Source organism: Diadema antillarum, unplaced genomic scaffold (genome assembly GCF_040938485.1).
Source record: "Diadema antillarum isolate AM-2024a unplaced genomic scaffold, OU_Dant_1.0 seq00000565_RagTag, whole genome shotgun sequence".
NCBI lineage: Eukaryota > Metazoa > Echinodermata > Echinoidea > Diadematoida > Diadematidae > Diadema > Diadema antillarum.
The window spans coordinates 1,547,971-1,565,399 of record NW_027271504.1 but is presented as its reverse complement, the minus strand read 5'-3'; the positions used below and the strand labels follow the sequence as shown (position 1 = coordinate 1,565,399).

Here is a 17,429-nt window from a genome sequence, read left to right as displayed (position 1 = left end):
CCCCCCCCTTTTATCATCTTGCTCTGAAGCACATAATCACTGATACAGCAGATATTTTAAACAAATCAGTCTACTAGCTCAAAGACTCAAAATTATTCAGTATCAAGAATACTGTCAGCCCCATACAAAACAACAACTTATGGTTTTGTTACAATATCAAAAAGAGAACACTTGAATGTCTATTTTTAGCAAAAAGGTCTTCAAAGGATAATTATTAGACAGTTGACAGTGTTGATGTAGAAGTAATGAGGCATTATCCTGTTCTGTTTTTTTTTTTTTTTTTTTTTTTTTTGGGGGGGGGGTAAGTTTTCCACATTGACTAGAAAAAAAAAAACATAATTATGACTGGAAATAAAAGATGATCGGGAGAAGAGCATTAACATAAGTTGTGATAATGAGGCTAAAAGTGTTGCATACATTAAACACGATTTCCCCCTGGCATAATGCCCCAGTCACATTTAGACATCCCGGATCGCGCCGGACCACCCCGGATCTGATCCGGGGTGATCCAGGGAGAGATCTGTGTTGACACCTTGGACATCCGTGTAGATCCAAGGACATCCGGGAGGCCAACATGGCAACTTTTGAAGGTCAAAAACATTCGGCATCATCCGGGGATTGCCGTGTTGGCAGAGCAATCCGGAGTGGTCCGTGTGGCTGCCGTGTAACTGCCGTGTTGATCCGTGTAGACGCCGCGCTCTTCCGGCCTTATCCGTGTAGCTGCCGTGTTGATACTGTGTGTACAGTCATACCAACGCTCATTGACACTCCACCGAGGTCGAAACTATCCCGGATCTCCCTGGATCTCCCCGGATCACCGTGTAGATCCTTGAGCATCCGTGTTTATATGTGACTGGGGCATAAAGTATTCATGCTTGGCTGCAGCAATGTGCAAGCATTATCTCTAATGACCTTGACCTCAGCACACAATGGCATTACTGTCCATAAATATGTGGTGGAAGAGTTATAAATGACAGAAATGGAAGGAAAGAAACAAAAACAAAATACTAACAAAAAGGAGAGAGTATTATTGATCATTGATCCCTCTGCCACATAATAACAACTTATTTCCAATTCTACATAGATATACTGGTGAGTGGTTGTATAAAGATGAAATATAGGAGGGAATCATATACTGTAGGTTTGATTCAATGATACACTTCCATCAGTACAACTTTGGAGTCATCTTTCATATTCCACAAATGCAAATCCATTCCCAAATACAAAATATGTTCATTTTTTCCCCTTTACTCTCGCATGTTCTGATAGAAATGGAAAATATATGTCTTTGTTAAATAGAGTAATGTAGACGATATAAAGTGTTTGCTGCAGAATAGTATAAAAAAGGAGAGATTGTCTAGCAAACCCTATGAACCTAGGCTAAATGAATTATGTTATTCAACACAACTTTGACTATAGTGATCTAGAATGGGTATGGATATGCATATATGAATATAAAATGTATTTACATATCTATACTATATCAGACCTCACAACATTTCTGATTGAAAAAAAGGGGATAATTTGGCTCAAAAGTAGGAAAGAAAGAGCAGTTCACATAGGAGTGTGTAGTGAAATTATCAAGAAACTCCTATTGAAGAGCTGGGAATGGTCAAAATTCAGATTCTTTCCTCAAAATTCAGAATGGTTGGGAGGTGTGCTGTCATTGTGATAAACACAACAACTGCTGACTTTGAAAGGATAGAAGGAATGAGCAAAAGTATCAGCATTTAAAGGTGAATCCCAAATAAATTTTGTTTGACTATTCATCAATATCTTATCTATCAACCTATTCTTATCCAATTTATCCAATTCATTTATTAATACCTAATGTTTGATTTCATATCCCTCTCTCTGTGTTCAAGTCAAATTGATAGATCATCCAATACACTGTGCATCTTTTTTTTTTATAATATCCTCTTTTCCTCCATAAATTTCAGACTATAACAGGAAAGTAGCACTGATATCAGAGAAGAACAAATACAAAGTGATTATTTGTCAATAATACAAGATAAGAGACAAAATATGCTGGATATCTACTCACAACATCTTTTTTGAAATAGTCTACTCGCATTATCGGCATGAAATTGCAACTTACTTCTCAAGTTCCTGGGGGAAACATACCATTTTGGTTTTTGTACCAGCATAATGCACATTTTAGAAGTCCTTCTGTGACAAGAATGGTGCACACACATCCCATTCATGGATTCAAATTGGGTCAATAAAGTCCCAAGAAAAGTATTGGTATACCGCAAGAACTCTCATTCATACCCCTCACAGAACCTCACTTTCTCTTCTCACAAAGGAGACCACCTTTGTGCTCCTTCTTTACTCATTTCTTCGATGATCTACAGAACACATAACTCCTGCATGATCGTAAACTTACACCTGTTTTCAAATTTCACAATGAAAGCCATGATCATTTCACCAAAGTCGGCATCAATTAATCAAACTAAAAAAAAAAAGAAGTCCAGATACCATTAAATTTGAGTCTCGCAAGAAAGCACGTCTGAAAGGATGTTGGATGTCCAGCTGCCACTACAGACGATGCAGATGAGGAATAATGTCTTTGTCACCCTCAGCATGTGTCATCCACTACTGGACCTCCTCATCCTCCGGCCAGGAAGAAAAACTGTCACTTCAAATTTCACCCGAAATATATATAAAGGATGCTTCTCTCATTCTGCGTCATTATCGTTTTCATCAAGGAAAAGTTACATAGCACCGAGGGAGAGGACGTCGAAGCAGACGTCGCACGTCCTGACCGGGCGGGGCAGGTCGTACTTGACGATGGGAACCATCTTGGACGAGCACTTGCTGCACAGGATCCGGCCGCAGTGGCGACTGAAGCAAAAAAGAGACAGAGAGAATTAACTTGTATTCCTGACGATTAACAATAACAATGGGAGTTGTGACTAATCGGCACTAAAAATTACAGCACAGATTTAGAAGAGTCACACTTAATGGGGAGTAATTTGGTGCATGACTGACGACTAAGTTGGAAGAGTTTTAACTTTGTTCACAGTTACAGGATTGTTGTGCTGTCAAAACTGCATTTTGTTGTTGTTGTTGCGGCTCATGGTATAAATAATCTCATAGATCACAGTGAAAGAGAAAGAGAGAAAAAATGCATAATGGTTTGCAATCAGAAAATTGCATTTTGATGAAAGCAGGAAACAAATTTGACAATGTGCAAAAAGTGAAAAATAAAGTACATAATGAAAGACTAAGGCACCTCAACATATTTTCATGCACTCTCAGTGACCCCAAATCACGAAGTAATAATATTGCAGGAGGACTTGGGTCACACAACAATAGCTTTATAAAAGTTACACATTTCTAAAGTGCACTTATCAAACATATGTTTCTAATGTGCGCCTGGAAATTTTGAAGATTTACACATGTTTCATTTCATACTGTGAGACTATTTCTGCACACTATCTGTGCAAGACATGGCACTGCATGACACTTGGTGTAAGTGAAGTTAAGTCTGAGTGAAGTCTGATACAGCTTGTTATGGTTGAATGAATTGTATTTCACTTGCAATGGACTGGCAGTCACAAATGCTGATAGAGGAAATTAGAATGCTTGTTATCCGCAGTATTGCTCAATATCAATGTGACTGGTAACAATTATATTGTGATTACTCACAATCATTATTCTTATGCAACATACCTGCCATATTCCAAGGAAAGGGTAATAGACATTGTCTGATGTGTACACATTTTGTTACCATGTTCTTCAAGACACAACAGCAATGATAAAAAAAATGAACCAATTTCCAAACATGACATTTTGAATACCATACACTTTTTCATACGTAAATCGTGATGAGTCTAAGGTCAAAGATCTTTTTTTTTAAATTCCGAGTTTGAAACCTGCATTATTTTATTTTTCAACAGAAAAATGGAGAAATACAATAAAAACACTGACCACATATAGCCGAGCTCATGACTGCAGATCATTTTTGTTAAAAATGGTGACCTTGGTGATAAGTATCGATAAAGAAAATGGAAATTGCAAAATGCTTTTATCCCATACCAGTGATGTTTTCTCGTCTTGATGGTGAATTTCACTTGACATTCCTGGCAGAGCTCACTTTCTGACCAAGCCGGTTCCTTTGACAGCATGTCTGTATTGTAATAAAATAAGCACAGCATATAGATAAGGAATTACCATAGGAAAAAAATTTGTTTCCTGAGATATTCTGATTTCCCATAAAGTTTGTACAATACATATCTGACTTCCATAAGTCATGGTTGGAAAAAAAAAACTCTCTGTATAAATTCAGCTATCACTCACATCCTTGACCTCTACATTTCATGTCGATTTCAAATTATTTTCATTGGTGTTGTTCACTGGGGAAAATACCCCATTTTGTAATATTTCTTTAACCAGCACCACACGAATGATTACTTTTTTCACTACATTATTCAACAATATCCACAGCCAACATAATGATGTGATCTTTTTATTTTCTTTCCTTCAGAATGAACATTGCCTAAAGTACATATATCCTAGCTGAGTCAAAAGGAAGACCAACCAAATAATCAGTACAACAAAATAGAAATACTTGCTCCAACCCAATAATCTGAAGGATGTTCTTGCCCAATACTGTGAAGAATGTTCCAACACTATCGAGTCACCCTTCATGTCCTTTTAATAGGGACTTTTCAATATCATGTCCGGGATATGGACGATGAAAATAATGACATCATTTCGAGGAACTGCACACGCTCAATGTTCTCCAGCACGTCCAACGCCAGAATCGGGAACGCATCTCCTAAGAATTTCACATCCTCCTGGATTCAGGATGGGAATGACTTCATCGTTTGGCGCGCCAATAGCCAGCCCGTGGGAGGGGACGGGGCCATGACGTCATAACAGTATGGGTGATAACATCGCGTACATAGGTTGCAGCCATTTGGATCCACTTTAGTACGAGAATGGCGTCATCGTCTACACAATCAAAAAGTCCTGAATCTCTGAAAGTGGGTTCTCACCTAATAACCTGAAGAGGAGTTGCTTGGTCGCCACCTGTGCATTGAAGATGGACACGCCCTGCTTGTTCATGATGCCCAGGCTGGCACCGGCCCGGACGATCGCCCGACAGACGGCCCCGTTGCCCTTCTGGTAGGCCAGCAGCAAGACTGTGTTGCCCTCCGCATCCTGCTTGTCCAGCGGGTAGTTGGGCATGCACTCTCGGAAGAGGTCAAAGATGGCCGCTGCATTGTCCTTCCCGTACTGACCAAGCAGGTGCATTGGTGTTTGCCCTCTACATGTGTAAGATTTTAGATACCATTAAACCCTAATTCTCAAAGTTGTCCAATATTCATTTGTCTGGAAGTCTAATCCAACAGCGATTCAATTAATAATATACGTAAGACATACATCACCAAAGTCACAAAGGGGCAACATATTTATTTGTAGGGCAGTAAATTTTGCTTCTATGAACAGTACTAAAGATAGCGATGAACATTGCTTAGAATAAGACAGGTAGAGAATAATGTCGACAGAACTGGTAAAATGCTTTGACAAGTTTCACTGAATGCCATTTCACACACAAAAAAGAGTTAGCTTAAGAATTTGCTACATATACACTGCATACACAAATGCAAGTATCCACCCTTTCTAGAAACATGAATGAAAAGATCACTTTCACCATTCCATCTCACGATCACATAATGACACATACCCTAAACAGCACATACACTCACAGAACAATAACAGTTAAAAGAAGACTGACAAATCTATCTTTCTGTTTGTGTGGGTTTGTTTGTTTGCTTGTTTCTTGTTTGTTTTTGTACATATTTATTGTGTGATGGAGATCTCAACAGATCAATTTTGATCAATTCTAATTTGCAGAGTCTCAGTAGCAGCAAATGGTTGAAATTCATTGTGTAACATTTTTTCCTTCCCGAGACGGCTTTCACAAAACTACCATGCTATGAGTGAATCAAAAATCAAAGACTTTTGGGGCTTCACTGGCTGTGCACGCCTTCTCTCTTTAGCACGCACACTGAGTGATCTCTAAGGAAGAAATCCACACGTTGAGGCAGTCGACAATCTTACAGCATACAGAGTTCAACATTCATGCATCTAATACTTACTGTATACGCTATATATTTCGCGGGGGTTTTATTTTCGCGAATTTCGCGAGTCGGGAGCTATTCGCAAAATTAACAACACGCGAAAATGTTACCTTCCAAAACGAATCCCTTGCCTTGATGATACGAACATTTCAGTACTAGTATACTATGTCATGGCTTACCGAACAGACCAACATACACTGGCTAAGCTTGTTTACGTACATATAACGTGTCCACGTCTACTTACGAATACTGTAGAGAGCCAATCCATTATCGCAAGGGGACCACTCGTCAGAAATCTAGCGCGATGGACTTAACCACTTCAAAAATGTTGAATTCTAACTTACTAGTTCGCAGAGTTTGGTAAATTTTTTCCATGCAGTGTATAACTAGTATCATTCTTATTTGCTAGTAAGTTCAAAATTCATACTTTCTTTGCCACTTCATACTTTCTCTGGTCCCCCAATCGTGAATTTAACCACTCGCGAAAATGTGTGACAGCGGCAATTCGCGAAAATTTATGTACGCGAAAATTATAGCGTATACAGTACATTCCAGTCTCATCAAAGACGAAAACATAAACATTTTGAATTAGATAATTCACCACAAAAGAAGAGAAGGAAAAGGAGAGATTCTGACCTTGCATTGAAAGCTTCTGCGTCAATGTTGGACTCGGTAAGAAGCACCTTTGCACTATTTAAATTACCATATTGCACTGCAAGGTGAAGGGCTGAAAAGACAGAAAAGACACAAATATGGCATAGTTACAGACTTCACACATCCTTTCTTACTGCAGTCGACCTTGCTTAAGTCGACCTTTTGGAGATTCATCACAGAGCACATTCCCATCCCTTTGCAAGATGGCTAACTCTTGATATACCTTAAGTAAATCTTACACCATACTCTATTTCTCATATTCAAGTAATAAAAAAATGAACTCAGGAGATCCCACCACATGAAGAAGACAGGAGTATACAGTATATAACTTCAGAATATTACAGATACTAGACTGATAATGCAGCAATGACAAACTACTATTACTTCAATTTCACAAGGTAAGTAAAAGGGAACCCCCATCTGATCACAGAGCACTCCATGAATGTTGAAACATGCCAACTTGAAGAGACTCTAACAATCCTCTACACTACTTGCATGACTCATAGCATACCTCCATTCCCGTTGTCGTCCCTGGCGTCGACGTTGATGCCATTCTCGATGAGGATGCCGCAGATTGTGGCGTGGTCCTTTGCTGCCGCCATGTGCAGAGCATTCTGCTTATGATTGTCGATGTCATGGACACTCGCTCCTGCAAGAAGCTGTCAATGATAAACATAAAACAATATTATTGTACAGCACCTTTTTTTTGTTAACAAAAATAAACAGTAATTCTCAGGAGCCAAACCACTAAACTGTGCATTCTTCTACATGTAGTAGATGTATATAGTTGGAGATTTAATTCTCAATAATACCATCCAAATATATCAATGTCAAGGTAATAAATAATTAATCTTTTTACAGCAATCCAATGGTAGTCATGATGGATAAATCAAGAAACGATTTTGTGCAAATTGGATGGGCTTACAGAGAAGGGCTCTGTCCATTTCCAAAGAATCCGAAGGATACAGTAAGTGATAAAATTATAAATTTGACAACAGTGAGTATCAGCGTGAGAAGAGTCGCTGTCTTTCTGATACTTCACTGACAATACAACTTTCTCAGATGGAACTCACCAAGTTCCTGACTATGATTTCAGAGCCAGCCTGGACGGCGAGATGAAGTGGGGTGAGCATGGAGGAATCCTGGATGCGAGAGTTGGCGTTGGCTCGCACGCTAATCAGGAAAAGCACGCTCTCGATGTCGGACTTCTCCACGGCAACGTGCAGGAAATTCCTGCCCTTATTGTCAAGCTATGGAGGTGGGAAGCACAGTGAAAGATGGACAATTACAATATGTTTTTTAAGACCATAGAAAATATATATGTAAAATAATTTGTTGCATACCAGGCAGAAGGGCCTTAGAAGGGAAATTTCGACCACAAAATTGAACGCCACAGAGTTTTGAAAGCTCTTTCATATGATGTAACCATCACTGATTTGTGTTTCAATCAAGAAAGCAATACTTAGGGCCCTTATGCTGGATAGGTGACAATATGTTCAGGTGTAATATAGACACTTAAGAGTACAACTTTTAAAAACAACTGGAGACTAACAAAATTATGCCTTTGTAAAAAAAAAGACAACTGTGGTGTTGAAAACTAAAATCAAATAACACAATATGCTGTCATAATCATTCCCGTTCCAAACGTTTTGACCTAACTGTCCACCTTATCGCAGAAAAATTGTCAGCACCTGCTCAGCTGCCCGCGGCTCCCGATCCAGGATGGCCTGGGCGGCCTTGTTGTTCTTGTGGGTCAGGGCAGCGGCGAAGGGCGTCAGGCCACTCTTGTCCCGCAGCGTGAGGTCCAAGAGAGGGTGAGAGATGATGAGGCTGATGATGGCGGAATGCTGGTTAATGATGGCAATGTGGAGTGGTGTCCGTCCCTCTACATCCTGAATTTATTGGCAGAAAAATATTGAAAGATTGAAAGATCTGTGATCAACCTGCTACTTTCTTTCACATATACTGTAAACCCATGAATTTTTGCACGCACGAAACTTTCATAAGGAGCTAGGATTTGTGAAAATGAAATGCATATGACAGATCTATAACTGTCTACAAAATGCATCGAATGCACTGAAAGTTTCATGCCATGATATAGGCTGTTGCCTCCAATTCGCAACAGTTTCACGCCGCAAATGATTTTTGTTTTACAGTATTCCTTACAATCTTTATCATTTCTACCTGCACATAACTATTTTTTTTTTTGTCAGTAGTAAAAGTTTCATTGAAGTAGATGGTAACCCCCCCCCCAAAAAAAAAATATCTCTTATCAAATTCTAAACGGAGTAATAAGTGTCTTGTGCAGTATGATGAATATGAAGACTCACACTTCAGGCAATTCATTTCAGAACACTTCCATTCGTCACTATGGAAATATCAACTGCTACAAGGAACAGACATGAAAACAGCGAATCTCCTGTTACCTTGGCGTTGATGTCGGCCTGGTGCTCGATGAGGCACTGGACTACCTCTTCTTGGCCCCACTCACAGGCGTGGTGGAGGGGACCCTGGCCGTCGAAGGCTTCGTCTGGCCCCTCTCCATTTGGCCCGGGTCTTCGAGGGCTGTTTACATCACACATGCTGCAGGGAAAAAAAATAATCAGAAGTTATCTTCACTGTACTCATACCAGGCAAAATGATTATGATAAAGATGGTTCTTGATGATAAGAATAGCAACATTACAAAAAAAATAATCATTATGATGATGATGATGAACATTAATCATCATCACCATCATCATGTCCATCATCATTATCATTATTAGCGTGACTAATTTCAGTACTGTCATCATTATCATTAGCATTATGATGATCAAAATAATGATTATTATTAAGAACATGTAGAATAGTTGTATAATCATCATCATTATCATTCCTATTACCATCATTGTGATTACAACTATTGTGAGCATCAATATCTTATAAAATTTGGAAGCATAATGATAGCAATAACAATTACACTATTGATGACAATATTTCAAATGAAGTACCCTGCATATTCTGTAAAACCATCATGCACTGAAATAGAGTTCTGTCAAAAGCTGACCATTCCTAATACACAAATGCTAGCCTAATATGAGACAGCACCAACAAAACTGACTTTGTTTTACCCCAAGGGAATGGACACAAAATGTCACTGGACAGCCAAGGGTTACCTTCTGATGAGGAAGCAGGCCACAGACTGCTTGTTCTCATCGATGGCTCTGTGTAGGAGGGTTTGCTGCAAACCACCCTCGCCCCTCCCCCAAGCTGTCGTGTCGCACCCATGCCGCACCTGAAAAAGCCAAACATTGTGTCATTTACCATCACTTTTCATAGGGGTGAATGATATTACACAAACAGTAAATGGTCATGATTGTAATAGCACAAGATTTTGCATTCAATGAGAGATGAGGCGCTCTATTCAACGAGGTGAAGCTAAGCTGAATAGAGCAACCATCCTTCAATGAATGGGAAACCTTGTTGCACTTGCACGAGTAAAGACGACACACTAATTGTTTCATGCGACACATTTGATGCCAATGATTGTGGTGCATGCTAATTCCTGAATGAAGTGCAGAAATGACAACCTATTTTGAATTGTTGTGTTATGACACTGTTGTACACAGAAGCAATCAGATGAAATTGCTGACAGTAAATAAATGACTGAGTCCTGCAAAAGTATGTATAAGAAATTGTGACCTATCATGGGTAAAAAATGTAAAGGATGACATCAGAGTGCAATACATGTAACAACAACTACTTGACAAAAATTGCATACTTAACAGCGGTAGTGTGCAATGGCACTTTTTAGTGATTGTCATGTGATGAGCAGCCGTCCAATTGGATAGCAAGAAGCTTTGTATTGTATAAACTTGTGATGACGCTATGTTTTGCCTGAATAAATTTATATCCATGACTCCAAAGGTAAGAGAGGGTGATGATCAGATATGACCCCGTGCAAGTTGAAAATTAAAAGAAAGAGAAACAACCCCAAAATATAATGCCTCTGATGACACTTTGTGGTGGAGGCATAAAAACAAAGAACCAGAGCAATTTGCCTGCTGCTAACAGTAGACAGAGATGCCTCAACTTTCCCATGCAAATCAATTTATCTACTACAAATATTCTCTTTGTAATAATTTACATGCTGATAAAGCTTACTGATCCATACGCGACCTCAAGAACAGACCTTAAACCCTCCATGCACAAGGATAATAGGACTTTAAACCTAGTGGAATTTATGGCTAGAAAATGATATTTTAGCACAATTTGCACTTGAAATTTAGTTTTGTCTTTGAAATTCCTTTTTTAAAAATAACCAACAAACCTTGCAACACTTCTATCAGATGGCAATCAAATCATAGATTGTTATGGGTTGGTTACTTTAGCAAAGGGATGGTAATGAAATTATACAATACTATTATTTAGGCACTAGAAATTTAATACAGCACCTTCAATTAAGCATAAATGCAACTGAATTTGCACAAAAGCAGCTGTCATTTAAACTTTGTCATAGCCTCAGATTAACTGGTCCTGTTTTCCATGTCTTGGTTTACCCACCAGAGTCGAAGCCATGTCCTCTTGCTCACTCTCAAGAGCCACCCAGAGGGGTGGGTTCCCGTCCTCGTCAGGGGTGTTCATGTTGGCCCCCCTCACGCACAGGGCGTCGACCACCACGGGCAAGCGATTCTTGATGGCCAGCTGTAGAGGGCTCTGTCCATCTGATGTTCTGCGAGATCACAAATACCCACAAACATAAACATGAATACACTTTTCCATCTTCTATAACATCACATGAGGCATAACCCATGGCAATGTTGTTTCCACTTATATTTGAGTTACAAATCAATCCCAATTCATCAGAAAGCTCCTTCATCATACAGAATAACACATATCCAAGGGAAAAGATCAAATCCAGTTGACCATTCTAGCATAGAAATGGTGTGACATTCAAAACAATTCAAAATACAGACCTCCTGCCTACCTACATCATCTCAACAAAAACTTAGAAAACAGAATAAAAGCTAGGCTTCAAAATTGTACTTTTGTTTGATCTGTGCAGGCAACTCTATCTGATATGACAAATGGGGTGACTTGTATAAATGCAACATGAACATATGCCAAACAATGTATAAATACAGTCTAAATCATATGATTACCTAATCAATACATTCCTTATCTAATTTCATATTTGAGGACTATAGCTGGTTCATGCTGAAAACAAAAAACAAACAAATTATAAAACAAATTGATAGATTAAACGAGAACTTACCTGTTTGTAGTTTGATCTCAATTATATGAGTAATATTACGGAAGGGATTACGTTGACAAGAGAGAGACCCGCTGACGCATGCGCAGATTCCCCAATATTCGTAGAAAAAACGGTCATGGCTAACGAAAACATAGATCAACGAGAACTTTCCACTGTAGTTTGAATACACAGGGAGGGAAGGGAGGGACGTAATCCCTTCCGTAATATTACTCATATAATTGAGATCAAACTACAAACAGGTAAGTTCTCGTTTAATCTATCAATTACACTTCGTAATTCCGTCAGGGATTACGTTGACAAGAGATTTTAAAGCCGTTAGCCATGAACGGCTTATGTAAATTAATGGCTTATCTATGCAGTAGGTATTTACCTGCATTAAATGGCCCTGTAGTCAATGTGGGGCTGGCTGCCATTAATTCTGGTGGTTTAGCTGTGGATTGCTTTTGCTCAGGATCACAGCTGCAGCATAACTTCTCCTCGTTTCCAGTGGTTTGTTGTAGAAATTTCTAAATGTTCTTTCTCCAGCCCAGCCCGCTTGTGCCAGAATTTGACTGATGGGCAAATCCGCACACCTTGCGGCTGATGTCGTAGCTGCTCGGGTAGAGTGGGCTGCGTAAACCTGAGTATTTATCCCTGCAGCTGAAAGCGTGCTCTTGATCCACCTGGCTATGGTTTGTGATGTCACGCGATGATGAGGCTTCTTGAAGCTAATGAACAGGTAGCGCTCCTTGCCTCGTAATGTGCTTGTTCGCTTGATGTAGTGCTGCAGATAGTTCACCACACACAGTCGTCTGTCGGGTGGGAAGGCCCTCATCGACAAATTGAGGTTAGCGTTTCCTGGCCTGCTGTGCTTTAAGAGGTCCTTGAAAACAAATTGCGCACCGCTGGTTTTTAGCTGCATGTGGTCGAGGTGCAGATTGTGCAGCGACTGTACTCTCTGCGCAGAAACTAAGGCCATTAATGTGCACAGTTTCCAGGTCAACACTTTCAAAGAAAGTGTCTTTGCAGGTGCCCACCTATGAAGTTTATTAAACACTATGTTCACATCCCAAATCTCACGATATCTGGGTAACGGTGGGCGAAGATGAAAAACACCTTTCACGAAACGCGAAATGAGTGGATGTTTTCCAACTGGACAATTATCCTCCAATATCAAAAACGAAGAAAGTGCACTACGTGCACTGTTGATAACACTGTAACTACAACTTTCATCATAAAAAAGAACACTTAAAAATTCCAGCACGTCCTTTGCTTGTGCTGTTAGATAGTTCAAACTACGCTCTGTACAAAAGGACTTCCATTTCCTGATGTAAACCCCATACTGCTTTTTTGTAGATTTTCGCCACGATGCTGCGATGATGTCAACTGTTCTTGAATTCAGTCCACCTCTGCTTAGGGGTTTTCGCAGCACCTGAAACAGAGCAGATCAAGTCTGTCATGCAGGGGATGAGGTTCTCCCGTTCCCGGGAGCGTAAGCAACTCTGCACTATGCCTTAATAACATTGGTCTTTCAGTGGTCAGGGACATTAATACAGGGAACCATGGTTGGGTGGGCCAGTTTGGTACAACTACGATGCCTTTTGCTTTGTCCTGCCTAATTTTTTGTAGGCATCTTGAGATAAGACAGAAGGGAGGAAAGGCATAGAAATCCAATGGACCCCAATCGAGTGTGAAGGCATCTACATTTTCTGCCTCTGGGTCTGGCTGCCATGCTACATATCTTTCTACTTGTTTATTTAGCCTTGATGCAAACAAGTCGATTTCTGGGGTACCATAGTGACTGGCAATTTCCTGGAATTTCGCTGGATTTAGCATCCATTCAGACCCATCATTAAACTGTCTTGACCTGTGGTCCGCTTCTACTTTTAATTTTCCAGGAATATGGGACGCAGTGATCCAAATGTGCTTATGTATGCACCATTTCCAAATTTCCTTTGCGGCATCATTACAGTTAGGGGACTTAACGCCTCCCATGTTGTTTAGGTATGCTACAGCTGTAGTGTTGTCTACACGCAGCAAAACATGCACATCTCTTAGTTCTTTGCAGTACGACTTGAGACCATGCCCAGCCGCAACTAATTCAAGATAATTGATGCCACTATGCTTTGCATTATGTAGTTCCTTCTCACTCCATCTTCCCCCAGTACTACTGTGGAGGTTTGTGGCGCCCCATCCTGCCCCACTGGCATCTGAGCGCAATTCTAGATCTGCTTTCTTTCTTTGGATTGGTGCGAAGGCAGTGTGAATGTTCTCTACCCACCACTGAAGCTCCTGTTTTGCTTCGGTGGATAGTTCCATTTTTCTATCGAAATGACCTTTGTTTGCCTTCAGAGCTTGAATTTTGTCCTTTTCCAGTTCACGATAGAACAATGGACCATACTGTACTGCCGGAAAGCTTGCTACAATCTTTCCGATCACTCGTGCTACTTGCCTAATTGAAGGTCTATTCATATGTAGCAAGTTAGTGCACAGATCTCTGATTTCTGTCATTTTTTCTTCTGGCAGACTGATAGACATTTCTACAGTGTCAAGCATAAAACCAAGGAATTTTATTTTCCTGGTCGGATAGAGCACTGATTTTTCTGGGTGCACCACAAACCCAAGATGTGTGAGAAGGCTTACTGTTGTAGCTATGGATTCCTTCAGTTTCGCTTCACTTTCACTGATCAGTATGGTATCGTCAAGATATCCAATAACGATGTGGCCCAATCTTCTCAGTGTTGCAAACACTGGTTTCAGTATTTTCGTGAACAAACGGGGGGCTGAGCTAAGCCCATTTGGCATTGCTTTGAATTGCCAACACTGGTCACTGAAAGTGAAACGTAGGAATTTTCTGTCTCCATCATGTACTGGGACTGAATAGTAGGCATCTCGAAGGTCGACTGAGGCTAAGAAATTGTTTGGAGATATCAATTCCAGTACTTTGTGAATATTGTCCATCTTGAAATGACGATACACAAGGTACTTGTTTAACTCTGACAAGTCCAGAATTAACCGTATGCCACCATTCTTTTTGGGCCGTGGGAATACATTGGAGATGAACTCTCCTTCCACATGACTGCATTGCTCAATAACATTTTTTGTCTGCAGATTTCTGATTTCTTCATGCACACGAGCATTGTCAATTGAATTTCTCCGAAAGGAGTGAGGATTTCTTGTGCTTGTAGGGGGGGGATTTTCCCTCCTTAAATTCCAATTTCATGCCAGAAATTGAGTTCAGAATGAATTGATCATGTGTCACTGTCCTCCAGTTATTTCTACATAGCCTCAGTCGACCTCCAATAGGCCTATCATGTTTCAATGTACTACATGTACTAGATCTAGTGCCAAGTCTAGTGTGATTAGGTAAGCAGAGATTACTCACCGTTTCGGCGGTATCAGCTCCTACTTCCTCCGATGGGAGTGCCCACCTCGCTGGGCTGTCTGTTGAGTTGCCTGGCTCGACGAGCTCAGCGTTTGTGTGTGAGGTGGCTGCCTGCCCCTCCTGTTGTAATTCTGGCCTAAAAAAGGTCCAGCAGTAGATCCAGCTACCGGTCTGTTATATGCAGCATGCTGAAAATCACGTCCTCTCTGTGGATACGGCCTACTGAGAGAGCGCTGATACGCCGCGAGTGGTCTCGCCCTCCCTTGCGATTTCATGACTCCAGCTGCCGCTAGCTGTTGATCTTTCAAGTCCTTGACTTGTTTGCCTAGGTCGTCTCCAAACAGTAGACGGGTAGCAGGGAGGGATGGCTTACACAAATGTGCAAATCTAGAGTTTATGTCTGGTTTGATCAGCTCCTTACGGAGACAGTTGAGCTCGAAATTCGCGTTGCAAATCAGAGCGAGGGCATCTTGCTGCGTATCAGACATGCGACCTGCTGAGAGCGATCTTGTGAACGCATTTAATCCCTTTGTAAGTGATTTTTGCACCCGTTGTAGCTTTAGGTCCCGACTCTTGGTCGCTGGTGGCAGAAAATCCCAGATAGGCGGATTCACTTTGGGCACATCGATGAGCTGACAATTGTTTGGAGAGGGATACTTTCCAACCACATCCTCCAGAACTTTCAGTTCGAGTTGGTGAGTCATGAGATAGGTAGTCGACTTTGCCACTTCATCGTCTATTGGATCCCCAATGTCAGTGGGCATCGCGAATTTAGCTGCTATGGTGGGGATCTCAAACTGTTCCACTTGGGACTGCGGGATCTGCTCTGCGTGGTCGAATCCAGACGCAGTATCGTCGTCATGATCTATCATGTACATATCCAGTTGCCCAGTGGGCGAGTTATCCGGCAAGTTCATGTCCGCGTGTGGCGCGGTTGGATAGTATGCACCCCGCGTACTCATATCTTGCTCGCCATTGCCCGTGGCGGTTGCCATGTTGGCCGGCGAACGCGATGAATTTGCGGTCGCTTGTGGGAGAGCTTCGATCACTTTGGAAAGCAAACTTTCCATTTTGTCAAGCCTTTCAGCGAATTCAGTCATATGAGCAGAAGTTTTTTGTTGTGAAGATCCCGCTACGGTTTTGGCAGTACCTTTCTTCACCTTCGTATTACTGACCGACGAAGCGATCGTCTTCTTCGCGGTGTTACTGATAGCTACTGCGGCCTTGCCGCTTGCGTGTTTTTTTACTGGGATACCGACCTTGCTGGTGCCCGGAACCAGCGGGCCAGCTTTAGCGGGCGCCGCTGGGGTTTTGGGAGAGGCAGCCGTGCTTGCCTCCATACCGATCGTTAATTTATTGATAACGGAAACGTGAAATATAGTCTCTAAAGTGATTTACACTTCGACTAAGAGACTTTAAGTTTCAAAATTCCACTAAAGCGCTAACCTATTCTTGAGGATCGCACCGATATTTTCAGGGGAAAAAACGGGCATCCAAAGCCTTGCTTCAGTGCAAATGCGCCGTCAACGAATTGGGGAATCTGCGCATGCGTCAGCGGGTCTCTCTCTTGTCAACGTAATCCCTGACGGAATTACGAAGTATAATAACACCCACTTGGCCCTTATCCATCCGACGGGAATGAGGTGACTCACTTAACATTGATGTCTGCCTGGTGTTCCAGCAGAAAGAGGGCACTAGACGTGTCCTGCTTCTTGATAGCCAGGTGGAGGAGCGTTAGGCCGTCTGCTGTGGTGTAATTGATGTTTGCCCCGGCGTGGAGCAGCTGTGCGGCAAAGCTGTGCAGCCCCGTCCAAAGTGCCAGGCCCAGCACGGTCTGGTCGTTGGAGTCCCGCAGGTTGAAGTCTGGAATGATCTGGATGCCGTCACGGGACTGGAGAGCCATTGCTGGGGAATGGGCATGAAGCAATATGGACATAATGAATATATGAATGCTTGTTGATGATGGAGGATTCTCTACCTTTCTTCTTCAATTTATAGGTAATGCTTTGCTCATCTCATTGGCATAAACATAAAAAGAAGAAGAAATATGATTCTTACAAAAT

The 17,429-nt window shown here is 41.2% G+C and overlaps 2 protein-coding genes across 2 annotated transcripts in view; both read right to left on the bottom strand.

Moving 5' to 3' along the window:
• Window positions 1-330: 330 nt before the first annotated feature.
• Window positions 331-17,429, bottom strand: part of LOC139735180 (rabankyrin-5-like) — a 36,801-nt gene continuing 19,702 nt past the window's right edge. Inside the window, exons 13-23 of the mRNA XM_071645942.1 lie at window positions 17,019-17,271; window positions 11,291-11,459; window positions 9,904-10,022; window positions 9,173-9,329; window positions 8,438-8,638; window positions 7,820-7,996; window positions 7,258-7,405; window positions 6,729-6,819; window positions 5,004-5,275; window positions 4,042-4,132; window positions 331-2,844 (exon numbers count right to left, since the gene is read on the bottom strand). Coding sequence (XP_071502043.1) covers window positions 2,715-2,844; window positions 4,042-4,132; window positions 5,004-5,275; window positions 6,729-6,819; window positions 7,258-7,405; window positions 7,820-7,996; window positions 8,438-8,638; window positions 9,173-9,329; window positions 9,904-10,022; window positions 11,291-11,459; window positions 17,019-17,271 — 1,808 coding nt within the window. The 3' untranslated portion in view covers window positions 331-2,714. The remainder of the gene's footprint in view (window positions 2,845-4,041; window positions 4,133-5,003; window positions 5,276-6,728; window positions 6,820-7,257; window positions 7,406-7,819; window positions 7,997-8,437; window positions 8,639-9,172; window positions 9,330-9,903; window positions 10,023-11,290; window positions 11,460-17,018; window positions 17,272-17,429) is intronic.
• On the bottom strand, window positions 15,387-16,706 carry LOC139735169 (uncharacterized). Its single transcript, XM_071645930.1, has one exon. The coding sequence runs from the start codon at window positions 16,704-16,706 to the stop codon at window positions 15,387-15,389; it is 1,320 nt and encodes a 439-aa protein (XP_071502031.1).